This window comes from Glycine soja, chromosome 16 (genome assembly GCF_004193775.1).
Source record: "Glycine soja cultivar W05 chromosome 16, ASM419377v2, whole genome shotgun sequence".
NCBI lineage: Eukaryota > Viridiplantae > Streptophyta > Magnoliopsida > Fabales > Fabaceae > Glycine > Glycine soja.
The window spans coordinates 16,020,770-16,047,598 of NC_041017.1; the positions used below are offsets into that span (position 1 = coordinate 16,020,770).

Consider the following 26,829-nt stretch of genomic DNA (forward strand, 5'->3'; position numbering starts at 1 on the left):
TAGGACAGAACGCTTGATAGCATGCGGAGACTGACATCGTCTTCTGCACCTTTTGTTCCCTCGGGAACAACAAGTCATTTGCATGCGGAGATTTTATGGTCACCCGCGACTCTCGTCAATCGAGAGGAACGAAATTAGTGTCTTATATTTACTTTCCTTTTATCTCCAATAAAAGACAAGTAAAGAGGGGCAACTGTCATACCCTAATTTCGTCCGGGGACCTTTGCTTGATGACATGCGACCTTTGTTTGGTCCTTGTGAGGTGCTTGGCACCCATCATTAGGCGATTTGTGAAATTCCGGGACATGCCGAAAAACAAAAGAAAATATTGATGCACAATCCATAAAGGTTCCGTGACACACCGGAGATCAAATGGAAGCATCGTTGCATAATTAGTGAGGTTCCGTAACATTCCGTAAGTCAAAAAGGGGATGATTATGTAATCCGCAAGGTTCCGTAACATTACGGAAAGAAAACAAGTATCGTTACGAAATTCGTAAGTTTCCGTAACTTTACGAAAAAAGAATCACCAAAAAAAGAAGAGGGGGGTGTACTTAGTAAAAATGGGGGTGCAAATAGCAACCAGGCCCACTTGGGCCCTCCAGAAGATTCCTCCAGAAGGCTGTTGCTTCTGGAGGAAGCAACCTGGCTCGCCTGGGCGAGCTGAGCTCGCCTGGGCGAGCTGGGCGGCAACCATCTCCCCTATTTTGATATAAATAGGGGAGGAAGTGAAGAAGAAAAGGGTTCAGCCCCTTAGGCACTTCTCTCTCTTTCGAATTTGCTTGGAAAAATTGTTTCCGTGAAGAAAATCTAAGCCGAGGCGCTTCTGAAACTTTTCCGTAACGTTTTTCGTGAGGAATTTCGCAAAGGTTTTGACCGTTCTTCGACGTTCTTCATTCGTTCTTCATCGTTCTTCGATCTTCAACGGGTAAGTACCTCGAACCAAGCTTTTCGATTCATTCTATGTACCCGTGGTGGTCCACATTGTGTTTTGTGTATTTCTATTCTCGTTTCATTTACTTTTTATACCCCCTCTTGACGTGCTTAAGCCATTTTACTTAAGTCATTTCTCGCTTATCCCAAAAATAAAATAAATTTCCACCGAACGTTTGAATTGTATTATCCGTTAACTTCGGTTAAAATGAATTCCAACCGTTCGGTCGTGCCGTAACCATGTTGGAAATCAAAAAAGATGTAAAATAATAATATAATAACAAAAAATATACCTTTTAGTAAAATAAAGCGGAAAATCAATCGGACATTTTCTCTTTGTGATTTCTCATTCTTAATTGAATTGACTAATAACTAAGGTGAAACTAAGGCTAAAATCAACTCGCCTAGTCAAGCTCGTCCACAAAAATAGGTTGTTGAAGTTTGTCATTTCAATTTCTCACTAAGTAAAATGGGTCATTTTCAAGGTCCAACGCCTTATAATGATCACCTTTTAAGTAAAAAAGAACCACTTGATAAGAAAGAACTACGTAGGTCTGATTTCCTCATCGCAATTGTGGAATACGTAGGAGCAAAGGGAAACACCCTTGTCGACCACAAAAAGAGAAAAATATAAAAGGGTATAAAGGATATATGGACATAAAAGGGAACGTAAAAATCAAAGTCATGTTTGCACATTCGATTAAAGGCTGCCATCCCTTGTGACGGACGTGTGGGGTACTAATACCTTCCCCGCGCGTAAATACTACTCCCGAGCCTTTCACTTAAAAGTTCGTAGATCGCGTATTTTCCGGTTTTTCCGACGTTTTCCTCAAATAAACGTTGGTGGCGACTCCGCGCGTATTCCTTTCGTGGGACACACATCCCGCGAGTCACGCGTCACCCTCCCGCCGAAGGGTAGGTTGCGACAGCGATTCATTAAAGACTTCTCCAAAATTGCTAAACCACTGAGTAATCTGCTAAACAAGGATGTTGTGTTTGTGTTTAATGATGAATGTTTAGAAGCCTTTAAGAACCTCAAAGCTAAGTTAGGCTCTGCTCCTATGGGGGGAATTTCCTAAAGGAATGAAATGGCTCTTCAAAACATTATGGAAGTTGAAGTTTTTAATTGCTGAGGTATTGATTTCATGGGTCCTTTTCCTTCATCTACAGGTAATGAGTACATTTTGGTGGTTGTTGACTACGTGCCTAAATGGGTGAAAGCTGTGGCCACCCCAAGAAATGATGCTAAGGCTATGGTAAAGTTTATAAAGAAGAATATTTTTGCTCAATTTGGGGTGCCTCGGATTTTGATTAGTGATGGTGGTTCGCATTTTTGTAATGCTCAGCTTCAAAAGGTGTTGAGTTAATATCATGTGCATCATAAGATGGCATCACCCTATCACCCTCAAACTAATGGCCAAGCTGAACTATCTAATAGAGAATTAAAAAAGATATTAGAGAAAACAGTGGCATCAACCAGAAAAGATTGTTCAACCAAATTGGAAGATGCACTGTAGGCTTACAGAACTGCATGCAAAACCCTAATTGGCTTATCTCCTTTTCAACTGGTGTATGGAAAATCATGTCATTTACCAGTTGAAATGGAACATAAAGCATATTGGGCTCTGAAATTTCTGAATTTTGATGAGAAGGCATCCAGGGAGCACAGGAAGATTCAACTGTTGGAGTTGGAAGAAATGCGACTGACAACTTATGAATCTTCAAAACTCTATAAAGGAAGAGTTAAGGCCTACCACGATAAAATGTTGTTGAAGAAAGACTTCAAACCGGGACAACAGGTACTACTTTTTAATTCAAGATTGAAATTATTTCCTGGTAAGCTGAAATCTAAATGGTCTAGACCCTTTGTCATCAAGAAAGTTCGACCTTATGGTGCAATAGAGCCATATAACCCACAATCTCAGGACCCTGACAAAACATGGGTGGTAAATGGCCAGAGGTTGAAATTGTACCATGGTGGAGATTTTAAAAAGGCTCACAACACCATATATTTTATCACCCATTGAGGTATATGCGTCAAGCTAATGACGTTAAAAGAGCGCTTCCTGGGAGGCAACCCAGTTTTGATTCCTTTCATTTTGTTTTTCATGCATTGCATACGTTGAAATTTGCTTTATAATCATTGAAAAAGGGGGATATCAACTTATAATGAGTCATAGATATTTGGGGTTGGATTAAAATGTTTTTAAGAAAGTGGATTGAAAATAACTTAAAAACATTTTCATGAAAATAGTCCACTCGCTAAGCACATATCATACGCTGAGTGCATCTCCTTCTTTCGCTAAGCAAGGTTAGCCTGTGCTAAGCGCTCAAACCCCTGCATCTCAAGGTGATTGGCTCGCTAAGCTGGCCATGGGCAAGCTTAGCCCAATTCAATATGATTAGAATTGGGCTAAGCGAGAGTACATTCGCTAAGCACATCATGTTTACTCGCTAAGCACAGTGCACTTGCGCTAAGCCCTATTCTTTGCGGCCAATTCACTAGTTTAATTAAGCTAAGCGCGACCCATTCGGGCTAAGCGAAATTCCTTGCAGCCTGGATAGCGCTAAGCTAGCAACCCCTCGCTAAGTGCATGCCCCCCTGTATGGAGGATGCAGTATATTCGCTAAGCTGACCATGAGTGTGGCTTAGCAAGAGTTGCAGGTTTTCTTATTTGCACAATTCGCTTAGCGCACTCCTTTGCGCTAAGCGCAGTTAAAAAAAAAATTGAATTTCAAATGGGCCCATGTCTGCCCGCCAAGAGAGGAGGCGGAAAGCCAAACACCTCTCTTGCTTAGCGGATTATCTCGCTAAGCGAGTGACTTCAAACATGGTTAAGTGAAGTGCAACAGTAGTTACACTCACACTTACCCCAAAAATCTGAAAAGCTTTCCCTACCACTTCTCTCTTTTGAAACTTTCGCATTGCATTTGTAAGTTCATCTTGCATCCTTTACCGAATATTCATGAAGCATTTTCGATCCAAGTAAGTTTCCAACTTCATTTATGCTTCTTCTTTTGTTAATACCTTAGGATAGAAGACATTAAGTTAGCAATTTGATTTTTAGGTTTAGATTGTAAATAGAATGGATAAAAATTAGGACTTTGTTAAGGATTGTATTGTGTAGGTAATTTTGATGGTTTTGCATGTTTGATAGGTGCCTTTTAGAGGCCTAAAAAGGGATGAAAACGAAGTTCATTTTCTGAATTTTTTATGGAAAACACGATGAACTCGCTAAGCGCGTCTGATGAACTAAGTGAATTCATCAAAAGTGCTTGAATGTATACATTTCCCGACGAACTGGCTTAGCCAACATACATGCGCTAAGTGAGTTCAACTAGGTTGCTGAATGTTCATATTCATTATGAACATCGAGGCTAAGCGACTACCGTGTGCACTAAGCCACTGTATAGATCATTTCTGCCCATGCTAATCCTTCCATTGCCTTTGAGCTTCCTTTTGTGGGTGCACAACTCCTTTAGAAACTTGGCATATCTTGGAATTTGCTTGATGCCATCTAGCAGAGGTATTCAAGATCTCCTTATCCACTTCTTCCATCTTTTTGTTTGGAATTGCTCTAGGTGGAAATGGAAGAGGGACAGAAGGCTGCTGCAAGTCAAAATTACTAGAAGAAGGTCCATCTGCATGAAAATTTTTGTTAGCTCCCTCATGATCAGGAAGCTTTCTCTTTTGTGCAACTATTTCATCCTCTTTTTCAGGTGTAGAATGAAGCTTGACAGGTTCAGGTGTAGGTGCTCCTACTGGTGGAGGCACTTGAATTTGGTTGGCAGACCTCAAGGTGATGGCACTCACATTTTTCGGATTCTGCACAGTTTGTGAAGGCAATTTGTCAGAATTTTGGGACTGAGCTTGATTCATCTGAGTAGCCATCTGCCCCATCTGATTTGTTAGACTCTGAATGGAAGCTCTTGTCTCTTGCTGAAATTGCATATTCTGGATGGTCATTTGCCTCACTAACTCTTCTAAGGAAGGTTGAGGAGGAGCCTCAGTTGCTGGTTGTCTTTGTTGTGACTGTTGCTGTTGTTGCTGTATTGGAGGAGGAACATATGGCTTGCTTGGACCAACAACATTCTGGAAATGAGGGACAGGCTGTCGTTGTTGTGGAGGACTTGTCCATCTAAGATTTGGATGATTCCTTTAACCTGGATTGTATCTATTGCTTGAAATGTCATAATTATTCTGTTGTTGTTGGTTTTGCTACTGAGGAGGTCTATTATAAATGTTTGCAGCATAAGCTTCAGGTTGCTCATTGACTCCAGATTGCTGCAAAGAAGGATATAGATCTGTATGGTGATCTGCAGAAGAACATAGACCACAGACTCTTGCAACAAGTGTAGATTTATGATTCATGGCAAGCTGGGTTACTAGGTTGACCAATGCATCAAGTTTTCCTTCAAGCTTTTTATTTTCAGTAGATGAAGATGAATCCGTGGCCACCTCATGGAATCCTCTAAGAACAATAGCATTATTTCTTGCACTGAATTGTTGGGAGTTGGAAGCCATCTTCCCAATCAAATTCCTAGCTTCAGCAGGGGTCATATCACCAAGAGCTCCACCACTGGCAGCATCAATCATACTCCTCTCCATGGTTCTAAGTCCCTCATAGAAATATTGAAGAAGGAGTTGCTCAAAAATCTGGTGGTGAGGGCAGCTTGCACACAATTTCTTGAATCTTTCCTAGTACTCATACAAACTTTCTCCACTAAGTTGCCTGATGCCTGAAATGTCTTTTCTGATGGCAGGGGTCCTAGATGTAGGGAAAAATTTCTCCAAGAAAACCCTCTTAAGGTCATCCCAGCTGAAAATAGACCTGGGAGCAAGGTAGTATAGCGAATCTTTTGCCACTCCCTCTAGAGAATGAGGAAAAGCCTTTAGAAAGATATGATCTTCTTGGATATCAGGGGGCTTCAGGGTGGAACAAACAATATGGAACTCCTTAAGATGCTTATGAGGATCTTCACCTGCAAGACCATGAAACTTGGGCAGCAAATATATTAGTCTAGTCTTAAGAACATATGGAACACCCTCATCAGGATATTGAATGCACAAGCTTTCATAAGTGAAATCAGGTGCAACCATCTCCCTAAGAGTCCTCTCACGAGGTGGAGGTTGAGCCATGTTCTTAGTATAAAAATTAGTAGTGGAATGTTCAAAATCAGAATATTCAGAATCACCCTCAACAGAATGCTCAAAATGCACAGAATGACCAGGATGCACACTATGCCTAACTAATCTATGAAAGGTTCTATCTATTTCGGGATCAAAGGGTTGTAAATCACCTGGATTGCCCCTAGTCATGCACTATATGCAGCAAATAATGTGTTTCTCAACAAGCACCTAACAAGGGGGTAAAACTACAGCTATACTCAAATGATATCAAAATGAGATGAAATTTTGTGAGGAACACCCTAAAATCATGAAAAGATAGCACAAAAAATTTCAAACAAAAATTCAAAGTCTAACTATGAAAACTACCTAAGCAAAGTTTAGAAAAATAAGACAATAATACTTAAAAAATAAAAAAAAAACTTAGTAAACGGCTGATTTTTGGAGTTTGGGAGTCCCCTTTCCTGGTTGCCACAATATGGGAATTTTTTTTCTACCCCAAATGCATATATAATAATAGTTATTCTGATACCCGGAGCAAAAGTAATGGCCGTTTTAAGTTTTGCTAAAAACAAGTTCCCAAAATTTTTGTCTCTCTCAAATACCGCCACACTAAGTGTTCCTGGTATTTTTCAAATGAAATATCGATCAAAAGAAGCTATCACACAAAAATTCAGCCAAAAATAACAACTCTAACTATCAAAACAAAAATCGTTAATTAAATTGCAAAATTCGTCGCTAATTCCCAGTCGCTAATCACTGTTTAGCATTGTTCACAGCAAAACAAATAGAATCTAGATGAGATAAAATCTAGATAAGATAAGATTTGGTAGAATAAAATAGTCTGCTCTCTTCAAGTCCAAGCCCAATTCTGGATTCAAGCCCAATTGCTTATAATTCTCCTGAAATTAAATTAAAAACACAAAATTAATCCAGTAGGCCCAAATGATAAAACTGCATAATTAATTTGACAATTAAGGCTAATCAGTAATTAAAATGGTGACAAAAAGGGTTAAGAAATAGGAGAAAATGATGACACATCACTAACAAACAAGCCGATGCATAGAAATATATTTCTCTAATCAATTGTGTTCTTTTGTTCTATGCTGTAGCCTAAATTACTAAACCTTCGATCCTTCGTCAGGCCGAATTAATCCAAGCTTCGTCCGTAGATCCCTGATGTAAGACTAGGACCGATTTAGACAGCCCTCTTAGGTTTAGACTAACTTAAACTAAGCTTTGTCTGTAGATCCCTCATGTAAGACTAGACTCAGCTCAAGTAGCATACGAAAGTTTAGCCTAATTTAGCCTAAGCTTCTTTTGTAGATCCTTCATGTAAGACAAGGCCTAAACTAAACAGCATTATTGTAACAACATAATTAAAACCAAAACTTAAACCGCAAATCCCTCATGTAAGACTAAGTTTCAATCCTACTTCAATCAAGTTCTAAGGCAATACTACATTTCCCAATGCTAAAGTCACCTAACTGTGCATGCAAATGGGTGATCAGACCAAAAGCATACAAACATCAAGCATTGAATGAAGCATTGAACACAGAAAACACAATCAATTAGATATTATGTATTTACATCAGCTGTTCATTAGAAATCCCCAACTAGGGTGTTTAGCCAGCCATTAGAAAGAAACCCTAACAATAAATGAGATTAAAAGCAGCGAATGATAGTTCCTTACACAAGAAGGGGGATTCCTCCTCCTCTTCACAGCATCTCACACTCACTCTTTACTTAATAATCTCTCTCAAATGACAAAACCCAGGCTTCAATGCACAAGCTGCTCCTCTATGATGCTTATAGGGCTATTTTCCTTAAATAGGCACTATGGCTGCTGTGTAAAAGCTATACAAAAATTGTGTACCGTAATTCTGTACAAGACAGGCTTTAAAAAGGCTATGAATTCGTGATGCTGCACTTAGCGCGAGTAAGCGGAATTGGGCTTAGCACTAGTCTCGCCCTTAGCTTGGCTGAAGGCACGTGCTGCGCTTAGCACACTCATCTTGCGCTTAGCGCGTGGCTTTGATGCTGATGCTCTGCCAGATTCTCTTTTGTGCTAAGCACGCTGAAGCTGTGCTTAGCGGTGGATGCGCACTTAGCCCAACTGATGCAATCTTACCCCGCAAGGGCATTGGATAGAAGACTCCAAGTAGATTTGGCCAGAGATGCAAGAGAAGGCCCTAGGGTTCTTATGAGCCTTAGGGTAGATTTTGGGCCCATGGGCTAAGTACGAGCCCACATATCTTTGTAAATATTAGATTAAGGTTTCATTATTTTTGGGCCTTGTATATAGGGCTCCATAATGTAGGTAGGGTACCCTAGAAATATAGGATTTTTCAGCCCTTGTATTTTAGGGCACCTAGACTAGTTTTTGTATTAGGGGTAGTTTTGTAATTTCACATGAACTAAGTGAATATTTGATGTGTGTGTTGGGAAATAAATTTAATTTAATTGGTAGAAGCCCAATCCAATTAAATTTTAGAGGGGGAGGTGAGCATTTTCTAACTACACCCCATTGCCACATCATATAGTCACACTTTGTGCATGTCCTTCATGCTTTGCATGCCTCATGACACCTAAGCACACTTAGTAGAGAATCTTGGAATTGATCTTGGATTAGTGGGCTGAACCATAACTAAAATTCACTAATCATAATTAGTGAAATTTTGGCTCCAAAGTTTGGCTCCACAAATTCAATTTCAAATTCAAGTGAAATTTGAATTGAAATTCAAATTTCCCTCCAATTTTGTGTGACACTTAGGCTATAAATAAAGGTTACGTGTGTGCATTTATTCAACTTTGATCATTTGAAAATTAAACTTCAGATTTCAGAGCTCTTTTAGAGCACAAAATTTCGTGCTCTTCTCTTCCTCTCCCTTCATTCATCTCCTTCTTCCTCCAAGCTCTTATCCATGGCCTCCTATAGTGGTGAGCTTCTTCTAGACTCATCTTCTCCTTGAAGTTACGTCTCCTCTCTCTCTTCCTTCTCCATTCCGCTGCCATTCATCTTCCAAGAAGCAAAGGAATCCATCGATGAAGAAGATCCTAGGCCTACAAGCTCCAATGGAGCTTACATCACCAACTGCTACTTTTTTCAATTCAAAACTTAGCCTTTTTTCTCCTAAAAATGCACAGATTTCATCATTAAATCCAATGGAAATGTTCTAGAGATAGTGTTAACCATAAAACAATATTTATTTACAAAATTTACTCCAAAATAACCATAAATTGGGGAACTATACAAGCTTTGGAAAATGATTTCTATACAAAAGTGAGTCATGTAAAGCGACTAACAAACTCCCCCAAATTTACAATTTTACTTGTCCTCAATCAAAGAAAGAACAGTTCACTTGTCCTCAAGTGACAAAGACAATGGCCAATCAAAAGAAAATGGTGTTTGATTCATCAAGGACGTCAACCATATGAACTGAATACCATGGAATGCTTAAATCAATTACTTCTCACAAGCATGCAGTTTTTTCAAAGATAAGAGCACAAGTATTAGAGTCACAGCTGAAATAAGCTAGTAAGCATGAGAAATCAAGGAAGGATCATCAACCAAAACCTCACAGTCATTGTTTCACTCAAACTCTTTTTTGGCTTATTCCATCATAAACAACCAGCACGAGTTCCAACCTTTGCATTTAATCTCCTATCATACAGTAATGAACACACAAAAATGAATCCGAAGGATTTTCTAGGCTTGTAATGAGGTTAGGCTGCCAACAATTCATGGTGTTTCTAGGATTCAAAAGCTTAGGTCATGGTTTTCTAGGATTCAAAAGCTTAGGTTCTAGGAGAGCATTCATCCATTGAATAACCTTCATTTTTTTATTCATTCCTTCCCCATACTTGCCCTCTTTTCGTAGGCACTTAGATTTCATACCTGAAATTATAGCATACACACTTATTAACTTTATTTATACTTATAGTTTTTTTTTAACACAGAAAACAAAGGCAGTGTGTATATACTATTTTATTTTACCATTTCAATCCTTACCCAGTGCCTCCCCCAAATTTGGAACAAATTTGCCTTGAACCATTTTCTGTGGATGATGCTCTCCTACAGCCTAAAATAAGATAGCAATAGACACAACTGAATAGGCTCGAGGTTCAATCAATCAATCAATTCATTCAGCTCAAACTGGGTGCAAGGGATAATTAATTCAATCACAAGCTTAGCTTTTTGGCTAAGTAGTTATTCATAATCAAACATGGCCTTCATCATCCTCAAGTTCATACATCCAATCCATACTTTAGAGATTCACGCAAAAATCAGCACTACATGATAGTCGTTTCTCTCAAAATTTTAAAGATCACACACTCACTGGGATACGGTTAATGCATTCCTTCATAATCAATCTGACAACTGACTAACATTTTCAGACATAATTCCAATCATATGCTCATTCTCTTCTAATAACGGCAAACTTGATCAAAACAATCATCCAATCATCCCAATCCATTCAATTCATACATTTGCTCAATCAATCATTTCCTAACACTCATTCCATACCAAACAAGCCACTGCATACAATGTTCAATCAATTCACTGTTCAATCAAGCTTTTTGTACAAGAAAACAAACAACTATACTACTGAAATTAAAAGACTGAAACACAAAAGCTGAAATTTAAATGACATAAAGCATAAAATAACTGAAATTAAACTAAAGAGTTCATAATGCAAAAATTTAAACGTATTGCTCCTCCTGTGGCTGGTCTTCATTAAGATCCAGTGATGATGCCTGAGTCTCCTCAAGAGCAGGTGTAGAGGGTGGAGATGGTTATGGGGTCTGAGCTGGAGTGCTCTCCTCTGTCATAGGCTCCTAGGCTGTGGAGGCCCCACCCCCTCTAGAGGAAGAAGGCTGGTCTCTTGGCTAGGCCACCTATGCATCAAACTCCTCCATGCTCATAATGGAGGGCAAGCCCAAGCTCTGAAGGCTCTGCATGATGATGGACTGCTCCCTATTAATGCTCTGGAACATGGAGTGAAGCATCTGAGGAGTGTAAATAAAATCTGCTGGACCTGTAGAGAGAGGAGCTGGAAGTGGAATCTGTGATGGTGCTAGAGGAATCACTGGGTCTCTGTGGAGGAAGAAGAAGGAAGTGTAGAAGAAGAAGGTGATGGTGCCTCTGATGGTGTTGTGTAATGGGCCTCAGATCTCTTACCTCTGGCCTTCCTGGGTCCTCTGAAAGTGACTGTTGGATCATCAAGATTCCATTAGTTCTTCTTAATGTATGCCAAATTAATGGCAGGACTCAAGTTTTCCAGGGACCTCGAGTCAGACTAAACTCCCCTAGCCTTACATAGAGTTGTAATCAAGGTCGGGAATCCAAGTCTGGATGTGTCATGCTGAGCTGTGAGGGAGATCTGGTAGGAGATGAGGTACCCTATATTCATGTCCATCTTCATAATGATGCCATAAATGAGTTTGGCTCTGTCCAGGTTGACATCAGAAGTATGCGAGGTAGGGATCATGTTAGAGAAGGAAAGAACGCTCCATGTCTAAGCTAGGGTGGTCATGTTCTTTCACAATATCTTCAACGGCTTCCCATCAACATTAAGCTCGAATCTCCTCCCTGGGATACAAAGCTTAGCAGCCAACTCCTGAGGATCAGGCCTCCGGAATGCAAATCTGGAATATACACAAAGTGTTTCCCCCTCTTCCACAACAACAGGGGTCTTTCGAGTTCCTCCTTGAACTCATCAAACTCTGTATAGTCGACCACCACATTCCTCTCTGGCAAAAGCTTCCTAGGCACAATAACATCAGTGTATCTTTCCCAAGCCTCTTGGGAAGTGAATCTGGATTTGTCAAATCTGACTTTGGTAGGTGTAGAAGGTGCCTTTCTTTTCCTAGAAGCCATCTGCAAAATATAAGACAAAACACACAAGATTAGCATAGGTTTATTCTTAAGAAAATAGAAAAATTAAACTAAAAACAGAGCTGGGCGCTTAGCGTGGCATGCTGACGCTTAGCGCGCCTTATGAAATTAACAAAAGTGCTAAGCGTAGCAAGCTGGCGCTTAGCTCGAAGACATAGAAAGCATTTTTTCTCCAGAATAGGCTTAGCGCACAAGGGCGCTTAGCCTAAGTCTACAATTTTAGACATAGTAGAGGACTAAGGCTTAGCGCCGCATGTTGGCGCTTAGCTCAGCCTCAACAAGAAGACACTGAGGCTTAGCGCACAGGCGCGCTTAGCCTTATTACAAAGGTAAAGAAATAGAACCTAAGTGGGGCTTAGCTCAGCAAGCTGGGCTTAGCGCCTGAACTACACTAGGTATCTCAGTATACCATTGACGCTTAGTGCACAGGCGCACTTAGCATTTGCATCGTTTTGGTTCACAGCCAAGATGAACGCGCTTAGCGTGACATGGTCCGCTTAGCGCGATCATCAGAAATCTGAAAAATTTTAACATTTGCGATGAATAGGCTAAGCGCAGCAGGCGCGTTTAGCGCGTTCATCACGAATCCCAGAAAGATATACAGGGGTTTTCACCCCTTTTTAACCACATTTCCTCTAATTGGCTTTTAAACTACCTAAGGTCCTAAAATACCTAACCCCAAAACTAAGTAACTTAACCTAACAACAATGCTAACTACAAAAACATAAATCCTCTATCCTAAGGTGTGAAGCATGAAATACAAAGCAAAAGGAAATCAAGAAACTTACTTGGATGTGTAATGCTGCGTATGAGGAAGCAAATGATGCAGAGGAACAATGAGCACACAGCATAAACAAAAATGCTCAGGGGCGCAACTGCGCTTAGCGTGCCAACATGACGTTTGAGTTTAAAACACTAGCGCTTAGCCTGGCCTCACGCTAAGCCCAACTTGAAGTTGTAACCTCCAGAAAGCATTTGGGGCTTAGCGCAGCAGCGGCGCTTAGTGTTGTCTGCAACACAAAAAATCTTTCTGCGATATACGCTTAGCCTGAGATGCAAGGCTTAGCGTACATCAAGCTTCAACTTATAGTGAGTGATTCTGGCTTAGCACCACTAGCTGCGCTAAGCGCACTTCCAATGACTTCGAAACAAAATGATGTTGGCGCTTAGCGCATCCTTTCCCGCTAAGCTCAGCTTGAAAGCTCAACTTACAAAATGAATCTAGGGCTTAGCGCTGGATGGCGCACTTAGTGCAGCTATAATAATTTTTCACAGAGAGGAAGTGGCGCTTAGCGCATCATCCACGCTAAGCCCACTACTTAAGGTGCAACTTACAGTGAAGATATTGGGCTTAGCACAACGATGTGCGCTTAGCTGAACCATTCAGCCAATCAATCAGGGGTCTTTGCACTTAGCACAAGAAATCTCGGTTTAGGGTGTGAAGAGATGGAGCTTAGCGCAAGGCTTGCGCTTAGCGGATAAGCAATCTGAAAATTTTTCTAATTCATTTTGTGCTTATCTCTTCACACATAATTTTAATAACCCTTTTTGTTCATTACGAAACAAGCTGAAATCAATCACAATCACAAGCAAGATGTCTTAACTACATGTAAGAATTAAAAATGAAGAAAGAGAAGGGAAAGAAAAGCTGGGTTGCCTCCTAGTAAGCGCTTCTTTAACATCACTAGCTTGACATATCATCCTATTATCCAGGATCCAGTAATGTTCCCACTTCAAGGACCTTCTTCTCAGGTCTTCTTTCCTCCATCACATGAACTTTAAAACAAAAATTCCGGTCAAGTGGTTATTTATCTTCATGAAATAGATCGAACTTGAGTTTCTGATCTTCTATGCCCATTTGCAACATCTTCTTTCCCATATCTACTACACAACTTGCAGTAGACATGAATGGGCGGCCAAGAATGAGAGGAATATCCACATCCTCTTCTATGTCTATCACAACGAAATCAGCTGGAAATGTAAGGTGTTTCACCTTCAACAAAACATCTTCAATCACTCCATATGGTCTTGTGATGGAGTGATCAGCTAACTAGAGGGTCATACGTGTAGGTATTATCTCTATCTCTCCAAGTCGTCGGCACATGAAAAAAGGCATTAATTTGATACTAGCTCCCAAGTCTATGAGAGCTTTTCCTACAACAACCTCACCAATGGAAAACGGTATCGTGACAACTCCAGGATCTTTGTGCTTAGGCGGAAGAATGCGTTGAATCACAGCACTACAATTGCCTTCCACCACAATTTTGTCGCTGTGGATGTATCGATTCTTCTTTGTCAGCATATCTTTTAAAAATTTGGCATAAAGAGGCATTTTTTGAAGTTCTTCTCCAAAGGGTAAAGTATTTCTAGTTTCTTGAAGATATCAAGAAATCTGGCCAAATGTCTTTCTTTCTCTTTCCGAGAAGGTACCAAAGGATAAGGTACTTCCTTGCCTTTGTTTGGAGTAGTATCCTTCTTCTTGCCAGTGCTTGCCTCACTCTTGCCTTTCCTCATCTCATCATCAACAACTTTCTCTTTTTGTTTTTCATTTTTCAAATTTTTCCTTTTTCTTTTTCTTCTTCTTTTATTCTTTCTTTTTCTTTCTCTTTTATTGGTATCTCTTGTTCCTTATCATCTTCAGTCTCCTCATTAATCTCTTCAAGTTCTACAACATCAACATCAGGTTCAATTGCTGGCTTAGGTGCTAGCTGTTGTTTATGTTCCTCCATCTTTTTTCGAGCATCACTATCATCTCCTTGGATAGCCATTCTACTTCTGGTCATCACAACTTTACATTCCTCCTTGGTATTTTTCTCTATATTAGCTATAAAACTGCTTAATGATCTATCCGCCAATTGCTTTGCAAGTTGTCCCACTTGTACCTCAAGATTCTTTATGGGGGACTCTGTGCTCTTCTGATTAGACATAGAAACCTACAAAAACTGAGCTAGAGTCTCTTCCAGCTTCGTTGTGCAATCATAGAGACTAGGCCCTTGTTGTTGTGGCCTTGTGGATGGTCCACCTTGATCTCTGTTGAATTGATTTCCAGGGTGGTTCCTCCATTGTCCCTGTTGTTGATTATATTGTTGGCCATGTTGGAATCCAGAAAATCCTCCTGCATTAAAATTGTTTATGGGCTGATTTCCCATGTAATTGACTTCAAGAGTGGTGTGTTCTTCAATAGGAATACAACATCCAGATTCATGAGCTCCCCCACAGATGGTACATCATGTAACCTACACAACAAAAGCATGTGAAGTATGTGCAGAGTGAATTTGAGTTGGCAACTTACTTAGTGTTTCAGTCAAGGTTTCCAGTTTCTTACACAACAATTTGTTTTGTGCCAACAATGCATCTTGGGAGGTTAACTCCAATAAACTCTTTTTGTTAGGAATATGAGCTCTATCTCTCAAAATAGTAATGTCGCTTGCAGTCATATTTTCAATGAGATCCATGGCTTCTTCAGGGGTCTTCAATTTGATTTTCCCACCCGTAGAAGCATCTAATAGTTGTTTGGACTGCGATCTTAACCCATCTATAAAGATATTGAGTTGTAACGGTTATGAGAATCCATGAGTGAGAGTCTTTCTCAATAAACCGTGGAATCTTTCCAAGGCCTCACTCAAAGATTCATCAGGAAATTGATAAAAAGAAGAGATGGCAGCTTTGCCTTCTGCAGTCTTAGACTCAGGGAAATATTTCTTCAGAAATTTCTCTACAACCTCATCCCATGTCTTAAGACTATTACCTTTGAATGAATGAAGCCACCTCTTGGCTTCTCCCGATAAAGAAAATGAAAACAAGCTCAGTCGAATTGCATCTTTAGACACTCCAGCCAACCTAATAGTATTGCATATTTCTATGTAAGTGGCTAAGTGTGCATATGGGTCTTCAATTGGTAATCCATGAAACAAATTATTCTGAATCAACTGAATCAATGATGGTGGATAAGTAATGGTTTGTGCTTGAACTTCTGGTTGTCCAATGCTGGTGAAAAATTATGGCATATTAGAACTTGAATAATCTTCCAGAGTAACTCTTCTTGGCTCTTCAGCCATGATGTATTCTTAAATAGGATCTAAATGAGAATGTTCTACAATAGGAAAACTAGAATATGCCTCAGATGATTGAGGTTCTTCCTCTGGAATTGCTGCTGCCTCTAAGTCCTGCAAAAATTTTCTAATTCTCTCTTGATTACGCCTTCTACAAGTGGCGTTAATCTCTTAATCAATGGGAATCAAATCACCTGCAGAAGATCTTCTTTGCATACAAGAACAGTACAACAGTTATCCAGTTCAAAAGAACAATGAATGTACTAAACTACTATGTTAGTCAAAAGAATAAAAAAAATTGAAAAAGTAAAATTAAAGCAATGGCAACTTTAACTAAACTCTACTAACAGTCTCGATCCCCGGCAACGGCGCCATAAATACTTTGATTATTCCCCATTGCAGTTAGTTTTTGTGCATTTATGTCTCAAGGAAATTTCAATGGGGGTTTACTGGAAAGCGCACCGAATCGTCAAGTATTTAAAATTAAAACAGATGAATCCGAGTATCGAACACAGGGAACTAATGTTAGCCTAAACTAAGTTCAGAATTGAAGCATTGTTGAGATAACATGTATAAGCGATAATTTCAGACAGAATTTAAACTAAACTTTTATGCTAAAGACTACAAAATGCAAAGTAAATAAAATGACAGCATTAGGTAGAAATGTTGGGTCTTTCTAACAAACAAGCCGATGCATAGAAATATATTTCTCTAATCAATCGTGTTCTGTGTTTTATGTTGTAGCCTAAATTTCTAAACCTTCAATCCCTCGTCAGGCCGAATTAATCCAAGCTTCGTCCACAGATCCCTCATGTATGACTAGGCCCGATTTAGACAGCCCTCTTAGGTTTAGACTAACTTAAATTGAGCTTCATTCGCAGATCGCTCATGTAAGACTAGACTCAACTCAAGTAGCTTACGAAAGTTTAGCCTAATTTAGCTAAACTTCATTTGCAGATCCCTCATGTAGGACTAGGCCTAAACTAAACAGCATAATTAAAACCAAAACTTAACGCGCAGATCCCTCATGTAAGATTAAGTTTCAATCCTGCTTCAATCAAGTTCTAAGGCAACAATACATTTCCCAATGCTAAAGTCACCTAACTATGCATGCAAATGGGTGACAGACCAAAAGCATACAAACATCAAGCATTGAATGATGCATTGAACATAGAAAACACAATGAATTAGATATTATGTATTTACATCAGTTGTTCATTAGAAATCCCCAACTAGGGTGTTTAGCCAGCCATTACAAAGAAACCCTAACAATAAATGAGATTAAAAGCAGAGAATGATAGTTCGTTACACAAGAAGGGGGATTCCTCTTCCTCCTCTTCTCAGCATCTCACACTCACTTTCTACTCAATAATCTCTCTCAAATGACAAAACCTAGGCTTCAATGCACAAGCTGCTCCTCTTTGCTGCTTCTAGGGCTCTATTCCCTAAATAGGCACTATGGTTGCTGTGGAATTTTGTGCCCTGGACGTTCTATAAAGTGTGTAAAAGCTGTACAAAAATTGTGTGCCCTAATTCTGCACAAGACAAGCTTTAAATAGGCTCTGAATTCACGACACTGCGCTTAGCGCGAGTAAGTGGAATTGGACTTAGTGCTAGTCTTGCGCTTAGCCTGGCTGAAGGCACCTGCTGCGCTTAGCGCGCGGCTTTGATGTTGATGCTCTGCCAGATTCTCCTTCGCGCTAAGCATGCTGAAGCTACGCTTAGCAGTGGATGCACGCTTAGCCCAACTGCTGAGCTAAGCCCAACTGCTACTTTTTGCAATTCAAAACTTAGCCTCTTTTTCACCTGAAAATGCACAAATTTCATCATTAAATCCAATGGATATGTTCTAGAGACAGCGTTAACCATAAAATTGTAGAAGTAAAGACTTTGACTTTGGTGTTTTGATGATGTCATATGATCATGGCGTTTTGATGCCTTATGGAAATGCGCTTCTCAAGTTTAATTCAAGACAACAATCCGAGAATACAAGATACAACATCAAGAAGATGTCTAGTATTTTAGGAAGGGAATTCCAAATTGAAATAGCAAAAGGTTTGGCCAAGAAATTTAAGTTAAAAAGTCTTTTTCAATAGATTTACTCTCTGGTAATCGATTACCAGAGGATGTAATCGATTACCAGTGGCCAAAAATGATTTACAACAGCCATTACAAATTTGAATTTAAACTTTACACTGTGTAATCGACTACACATGGATGGTAATCGATTACCAGCAGTTACTAAACATTATGATTCAAATTTTAAAGCCTGTAATCAATTACACAAGTCTTGTAATTGATTACTAGAGGAGATTTTCAGGAAATTATTTCTAAGAGTCACAACTTTTCAAATGGTTTTTACATGGCCATCAAAGGTCTATTTATATGTGACTTGGAACACGAATTTGCTTAGAGTTTTTCAGAACAAAACGGTCTTATCCTCTCAAAAAGCAAAATCGTCTTATCCTCTTAAAAATTCCTTGGCCAGTACACTTGCAATTTAATAAGGAATTATCGGAGTGCTCAAATTTTTCAATCTATCCCTTTCAAGAGATATTTCTTCTTCTCTTCACTTTAATTCTCAACAAGGGATTAAGAGACCGAGGGTCTCTTGTTGTAAAGAAATCTAAACACAAAGGAAGGGTTGTCCTTGTGTGGTTCAGAACTTGTAAAAGGAATTTACAAGATAGTGGAACTCTCAAGCGGGTTGCTTGGGGACTAGACGTAGGCACAAAGGTGTGGCCGAACCAGTATAAATCTGAGTTTGCACTTTTTCTTCCCTTAAACTCTTTAATTTATTTTTGTTTTACATTTATACTTAGATTTTTTAATTTGAATCATTATTTAGAATTTCATCTTTAAGGGAACTTGCATTGTAATCAAAGTAGAATTTTAATTGGTGAAATAGTTTGTAATATCTTAATTCAACCCCCCCCCTTCTTAAGATATTTGAGGCCACTTGTCCAACAAAAAAAAGATTTATTTACAAAATTTACTCCAAAATAACCATAAATTGGGGAACTATACAAGGTTTGGAAAATGATTTCTATACAAAAGTTAGTCGTATAAAGCGACTAACAGCTTATATATACAATCATGGCCTTCATCATGTCCACCTTCATACATTTCATTCTAAAATTCAGAGATTGATGCAAAGACTATTACTCAATGCTAGCCGTTCACTCACAGTTTAAGATCACACTCTCACCGGTTATGGTTCAAGCTTTTCTTTCTCAACCAACCTATCTACTAACTAACAATTCTAATTGCAAGCTCACATTCTTGTTCTTTCTTTGTCTAACATACACACTAGCTCAAACTTATGAAAAAGGACACAATCTTCATCACAATCATGCACTCAATCCAAAATCAGTTTATAACACGCACTTCACAAAAAGATAAAAGTGTTTCAGTGCATATTCATCAAGATCAAGTCAAACTATTCCATATGCTTCAAAACATGCATACTAACTATCCACAAAAAACACAAGTATATATAAAAATCAACCAAAATCACTAAAACAATGTACAGAAATATAATAGTCATAATAATTTCCAAAAAGCAAAATCATCAGGAATTTAAAATTTCTGAGACAAATCCTAGGTACCCTGAGTCTGAGCATCATCCTTATTTGTCAAGTGAAGTATTGGAGTAGCTGGAGGAGAGGTGTTTAGTGCTAAGACTGGTGTGGTCAGGTCCTCTGGTATCTCAAGTCTGGGAGTGGAAGGATCAGCTGCAGGCTGTGGTGAGGAGAGGTCTGCCATTGGAATAGGAGGCTCTGATGTGCCCTCAAGTGATCTCTCAGGAGTAGCAATAGTCTCTGGTCTCACCTATTTTTCACCTGCCTCATGATGAAGAGTGAATGGCTCTGGAATGGTGGTCTCAAAGGAAGCATCCTGTACTTGTTGGGGTACCTGGGCTGTGGGACCTTCACCTTCCCTATCAAGAGAAGGTTGGGCCCTAGGCCAGGCTACCCTCTCTAAAAACTACTCTATTGATAGGATGGATCCTGGAGGAGCTACCCTCTATAGGCTCTGCAACAATAGAATATGTCCCTGATGGATACTTTGAAGCATGGCTTCAAAGCATTGAGAGTCAACATGAGCTAGGACTGAAAGAGCTGTAGAAGTAGATGGAATATCAGCTGGCCTCACCTTCGCCCTTCTAGCCCCCCGAAAAGCAACTGTTAGATCATTAACATTCCAACTGTTCTTCCTGATGTAGGCCAAGTTAATGGTCGGGCTCGGCATAAGGCGGTAATCAAAGCAGGAAACCCAAGTTTGCAAGAGTTAGACTGGGCAATGGAAGTCATCTATCCTAAGATGAGAGCGCCGATGTTCTTGTCCATATGAGAGACCAAGCCAAAGATCAACCTAGCTCTGCCCATAGTAAGGTCTGATGTATGAGATGTAGGGGCCAGGTTGGAGTAAGAGAGAACACTCCACACCTGGGCCAAGGTATTCATATCCTTCCTGAGAATCCTCCCCGAATGGCCCTCAACATTTAAAATGAACCCCCTCCCTGGTATGCAAAGAGCAACCTCAATCTCTCTGTGGTCTGATGGTAACCTATAGTACCTAGAGTAGGTGGGTAATGTCTCCCCCTCCTTTAGGGCTATAGGAGTCTCTAGAAATTTGTTGAGGTTGTCGGCGTCTATCTTCACCAAGTGGCCTCTAACTCTGGCTTGCTTTTGTGAAGGATCCTCAGAGCTATAGAGATTAGCGTAAAATTCTTTCACCAAAGCAACATCAATAGTCCCATCAGCCAAGTTGGTGAGGCGTTTGTGAAGATTACGCCTCTCTAACTCTGTCTTGAAGTCATCAAACTCTGTGTGGTGTATCTCTACATTCCTCTCTGGCAAAATGCTCCTTCCTAAGACGTTATATGTATAACGATTCCAAGCATCAAGCGAATGGAACTGTCTAGTGTCATACTAAGTAGTTGGCCTTGCCCCAATGCTCTTACGCTTCCTGGAGGCACTGCGCTAAGCCAAAAAGTTAGTTAGACCACAAGTTATTCAAATTGAAAAATAGAAAAATAAGACTGAGAAAAAAAAAACACTGGCGGCTTAGCGGGACATGGTCTGCTTAGCGCACCTTCACAAAATAAACACTACCGCTTAGAAACATGGGGCCGCTTAGCAGATATTGGAGAAAATTCTGCTTCTGCATAGTCAGCTTAGCGAGCGACTGCCCGCTAAGCCTAATGATAGCCACAACAGATATGCGCTAAGCTCAGCAGGGTTGTGCTTAGCAGGACCATAAATTTCAGAAATTTCACTAAGTATGTGGGCTTAGCGAGCTAGGCTCGCTTAGCCCAATGGTTGCTGCCACGAAATGAGCTTAGCCCAGATAGGCTAGGCTTAGCGCAATGGCTGCCACAATGAAATGAGCTTAGCCCAGATAGGCTGGGCTTAGCACACGACTTTCAACAAAAAAATGACTAAGTTACCTGGGCTTAGTGAGTCAGCCTTGGCCAGCTTAGCGGACCTAATCAGCCTGAGATGCAAGGGTTGAGCGCTAAGCACTAGAGACTCTTCGCTTAGCGCATGACAAAAAATGCACGCGCAAGGCTTGCGCTTAGCGAAAGGACTGATTTTCAGAAGAAGAAAATTTTTAAGTTCTATTTCAATCCTTTTCTCAAGAATTTGAAACCCTTATATTTATCATTCAAAAACAAGCTGATATATCCCAATGTAATGATTATGAAGTTCCACGTTATACAATGCATAAAAAAATAGAATAGCCGAAATTAGAACTAGGTTGCCTCCCAAGAAGTGCTTCTTTAACGTCATTAGCTTGACACTTTTACCTCAATGGGTGATAAAATGCAAGATGGTGTTTGCCTTCTCAAACTCTCCACCATGGTACAGTTTCAATCTTTGACCATTCACCACCCATGTTCTGTTAGGGTCCTGAGATTGTGGATCATGCAACGCTATTGAACCATAAGGCTGAATGTTCTTAATGACAAAAGATCCAGACCATTTGGACTTCAGTTTACTAGGAAATAATTTAAATCTTGAATTAAAAAGTAGTACCTGTTGTCCTGGTTTAAGATCTCTCTTCAACAACTTTTTATCGTGATAGGCTTTGACTCTTTCTTTGTAGATTTTTGAAGATTCATACGTTGTCAATCGCATTTCTTCTAATTCCAAAAGTTGAATCTTCCTTTGCTCCCTGGATGCCTTCTCGTCAAAATTTAGGAATTTCAGAGCCCAATATGCTTTGTGCTCCATTTCCACTGGTAAATGACATGATTTCCCATACACCAGTTGAAAAGGAGATTAGCCAATTGGGGTCTTGTATGCAGTTCTGTAATCCCATAGTGCATCTTCCAATTTGATTGACCAATCTTTTCTAGTTGATGCCACTGTTTTCTCTAATATCTTCTTTAATTCTCTGTTGGATACTTCAGCTTGGCCATTAGTTTGAGGGTGATAGGGTGATGCTATCTTATGATTCACATGATATCAACTCAACACCTTTTGAAGCTGAGCATTACAAAAATGGGAACCACCATCACTAATCAAAACCCGAGGCACCCCGAATTGAGCAAAAATATTCTTCTTGATAAACTTTACCACAATCTTAGCATCATTTCTTGAAGTGGCCATAGCTTCCACCCATTTAGACATGTAATCAACAAGTACCAAAATGTATTCATTTCCTGTAGATGAAGGAAATGGACCCATGAAATCAATATCCCAGCAATCAAAAACTTCAACTTCCATAATGTTTTGCAGAGGCATCTCATTCCTTCGGGAAATTCCCCCCATTCTTTGACATTGGTCACACTTTAAGACATGGTGATGGGCATCTTTAAGGAGTGTTGACCAGAAAAATTCTGACTATAAAACCTTAGTTGTTGTTTTGTTTCCACCATAATGCCCTCCACATGGTGAATTGTGACAGTGCCAGAATATAACCTTGGCCTCCTCACTTGTTACACACCTTCTAAGAAGATTATCTGCACCTACCTTGAACAAGTGTGGATCATCCTATATATAATGTCGGGTGTTATGGAAGAATTTCTTTCTCTGATGCCAACTGAGGTCTTTGGGAATGATACCTGCTGCCTTGAAATTAGCCATATCAGCAAACCCCAGGGTCTTCCTGCAATCAAAAACAAAGATTCATCAAGAAATTCATCTTTTATTTCAGCCTCCTTTAAAGTGACCTCTTCATTTACTAATCTAGATAGATGGTCTGCTACCACATTTTCAGAACCCTTCTTGTCCCTAATGACTAAATCAAATTGTTGAACCAGCAGTATCCATCTGATCAATCGTGGCTTGGAATCACCTTTGTGCAACAAATATTTAATTGTTGCGTGATCAAAATTTCTCAAGTGCATAAATGATTGCCATGAATTCTTTCTCAGTGGTGGCATAATTAATCTGAGCATCATTCAAAACTTTGCTAGCGTAATAGATGGTATGAAACATTCTGCCCTTTCGCTCTCCCACCATAGCACCTACTGTATAATTACTGGCATCACACATCAATTCAAACTCTTGTCCCTAATCTGGTGTTATGATCATAGGAGCAGAGACCAACTTGGCTTTGAGGGTGTTAAAGGCTTCTAAACATTCGTCATTAAACACAAACACAATGTCCTTGTTTAGCATATTACTCAGTGGTTTAGCAATTTTGGAAAAGTCTTTAATGAATTTTTGATAGAATCCAGCATGACCTAAAAAACTTTGTATGCCTTTAACATTAACTGAAGATGGAAGTTTATCAATAACATCAAGTTTTGCTTTATCCACCTCAATTCCTCTTTTAGAAATCTTGTGTCCCAGCACGATGCCTTCTTGAACCATAAAGTGACATTTCTCCCAGTTGAGCACCAAATTAAATTCTTCACAACATTGTAACACTTTCTCTAAATTTGCTTGGCAATTTTTAAAAGATGCACCAAAGACAGAGAAATCATCCATAAAGACTTCAATACATTTCTCTACCATGTCAAAAAAAATTGCCATCATACATCTCTGGAAAGTAGTTGGGGCATTACATAAATCGAACGACATGTGGAGATAAGCAAATACACCAAAAGGACATGTAAAAGCTGTCTTTTCTTGGTCCTGAGGATCCACTACAATTTGATTGTAGCCTGAGTATCCATCTAAGAAACAGTAGAAAGATTGCCCTACAAGTCTCTCAAGCATTTGATCCATGAAGGGAAGCGGGTAATGGTTTTTCCTGGTAGCTTCATTGAGCTTGCCGCAACATGCCCTTTTGTGAGCGAGCGAGGCAAGGCTCACAGGTGCGCTTTCCAAAGGAGGAAACATGCGCGGAGTCGCCACCAACGTTTATTTGTGGAAAACATCGGAAAAACCGAAGGACACCGATCAAAAAGAATATTCCAAGTTCGGGAGTTGTATTTACGTTTGAGGAAGGTATTAGCACCTCTCACGTTTGTCTCAAAGGACAACCGCCTCTTTTTTTAGAATTGTGGAAATTGTGTTACCTTAACTTTTATTTCTTTTTATTTTGAGGTCGACAAAACCAGGGCTCTTGCTCCTACTACGCTCCATCGAAGAGGAAATCAAACCTACGTAGTTCATTTTTAAGGGTGAATCAAGCGATTCTTTTTACTTGGAAGGTGATCATTTTAAGGCGTTGGACCTTAAAAATGATCCATTTACTTGGTAAGAAAAACTGAGATATTGAACTTTTCAAATCCTCTTTTAGTGATTTTTGTGGAAGAGCTTGACTTTGCGGGTTGATTTTAGCCTTAGTTTCACTTTAGTTATTAGTCAATTCAATTAAGAACGAGAAATCCCAAAGAGAAACGTCCGATTGATTTTTCCGCTTTATTTTACTAAAAGGTATTTTTTGATTATTATAATATTATTTTACCTCTTTTTTATTTCCAACGTGGTTACGACACGACCGAACGGTCGGATTTCATTTTAACAGAAATTAACGGATATTACGAATCAAATGATCGGTGGAAATTTATTTTATTTTTTGATTAGGCGAGAAATAACTTAAATAAATGACTGAAGCATGTCAAAATGGGGTACGGAAAGTAAATGAAACGAGAATAAAAGTACACGAAACAAATGGGGACCACTACGGGTACATAGAATGAATTGAAAAAGCTCGGCTTGGGGTACTTACCGGTTGAAGACCGAAGAAAAATGAAGAATGAACGATGAATGTCGAAGAACGGTTGAAAATCTTTGCGTAATTACCCACGGAAACGTTACGGAAGCGCCTCGGCTTGGATTTTCTTCACGGAAACAATTTTCCTCAGCAATTTCAAAAGAATACGAAGTGCCAAGAAGGCTGAACCCCTTTCTTCTTCACTCTTCCCTCTATTTATAGCAAAATAGGGCAGGAGCTTGCCACCTAGCTCGCCCAGGCGAGCTCAGCTTGCCCAAGCGAGCCAGGTTGCTTCCTCCAGAAGCAACCGCCTTCCGGAGGAAGAATCTGGAAGGACCAAGTGGGCCTGGTTGCTATTTACACCCCTTTTTACTAAATACAGCCCCATTTACTCTTTTTTTGGTGATTCTTTTTCAGTAACGTTACGAAACTTTACGAATTTTGTAACGACACTTATTTTCTTTTCGTAAGGTTACGGAACCTTACCAATCATGTATTTACTCTTTTTTAGCTTTCAAAAAAGTTACGGAAACTCACGGATTGCGTAACAATACTTCCTTTTGGTTTCCGTCACATTACGGAATTTCACGGATTGCGTATCCACACTTCCTTTTGATTTCCGACACGTCTCGGGACTTCACATATTGTGCAACAAAGGGTGCCAAGTATCTCGAAGCGGCCAATCAAAGGTTGCATGCCATCAAGCAATTGTCCCCGGACAAAACTAGGGTATGACAGTTGATCCTCTTTACTTACCTTTTATCGGAGATAAGAGGAAAGCAAAGATAAGACACTGATTTCGTCCGTCTTCGCCCTTTCCGCGATTAGTCTATGACGACTCCTGTCTCTCCTTCTTCTTTCTCTGCACAACACAAAACAAACACAAACCACAAAAAACAACAATGACATAATATATATATACACATGTTTGGCAAAGGAAACGATCCAGAAAATAACAAAAAACCACATTTCCCAGTCACCGGAGGCTCCGCACTTGATGGTGGAGGAAACATGAACAACGCTAGGCAATCAATTCACGGGTCTCCGAACAAGATTTCGAGGGTGGAGGATAGGCGAACAGCGCTAGGCAATCAATTCGCGGGGCTCCAGACTAGTTGGTGGAGGATGCATGAATGAAAATCAATTCATGGGGCTCCGAATAAAAGTGGAGAATGGAGAATTGGCGAACAGCGCTAGGCAATCAATTCGCGGGGCTCCAGACTCGTTGGTGGAGGATGCATGAATGACAATCAATTCATGGGGCTCCGAATAAAAGTAGAGAATGGACAATAGGCGAACAACGCTAGGCAATCAATTCGCGGGGCTCCAGACTCGTTGGCGGAGGATGCCTGAATGACAATCAATTCATGGGGCTCCGATTAAAAGTGGAGAATGGAGAATTGGCGAACAACACTAGGCAATCAATTCGCGGGGCTCCAGACTCGTTGGTGGAGCATGCATGAATGACAATCAATTCATGGGGCTCCGAATAAAAGTGGAGAATGGAGTATTGGCGAACAGCGCTAGGCAATCAATTCGCGGGGCTCCAGACTCGTTGGTGGAGGATGCATGAATGACAATCAATTCATGGGGCTTCAAATAAAAGTGGAGAATGGAGAATTGGCGAACAACGTTAGGCAATCAATTCACGGGGCTCCAGACTTGTTGGTGGAGGATGCATGAATGACAATCAATTCATG

The 26,829-nt window shown here is 39.9% G+C and overlaps 1 protein-coding gene and 1 non-coding gene across 2 annotated transcripts; both read left to right on the plus strand.

Moving 5' to 3' along the window:
* Positions 1 to 2,534: 2,534 nt before the first annotated feature.
* Positions 2,535 to 2,960, plus strand: LOC114389801. Its single transcript, XM_028350531.1, has one exon. It carries the CDS (start codon positions 2,535 to 2,537, stop codon positions 2,958 to 2,960), a length of 426 nt encoding a protein of 141 aa, XP_028206332.1.
* Positions 2,961 to 5,588: 2,628 nt separating this feature from the next.
* On the plus strand, positions 5,589 to 5,695 carry LOC114391363. The gene has a single exon (XR_003662153.1). It is a non-coding gene; the product is annotated as a small nucleolar RNA R71 (small nucleolar RNA).
* The last annotated feature ends 21,134 nt before the right edge of the window (positions 5,696 to 26,829 follow it).

What these genes read in the sequence shown, in the direction of transcription:
- LOC114389801 (XM_028350531.1), top strand. Translation starts at nt 2,535, where the DNA reads ATGGAACATAAAGCATATTGGGCTCTGAAATTTCTGAATTTTGATGAG.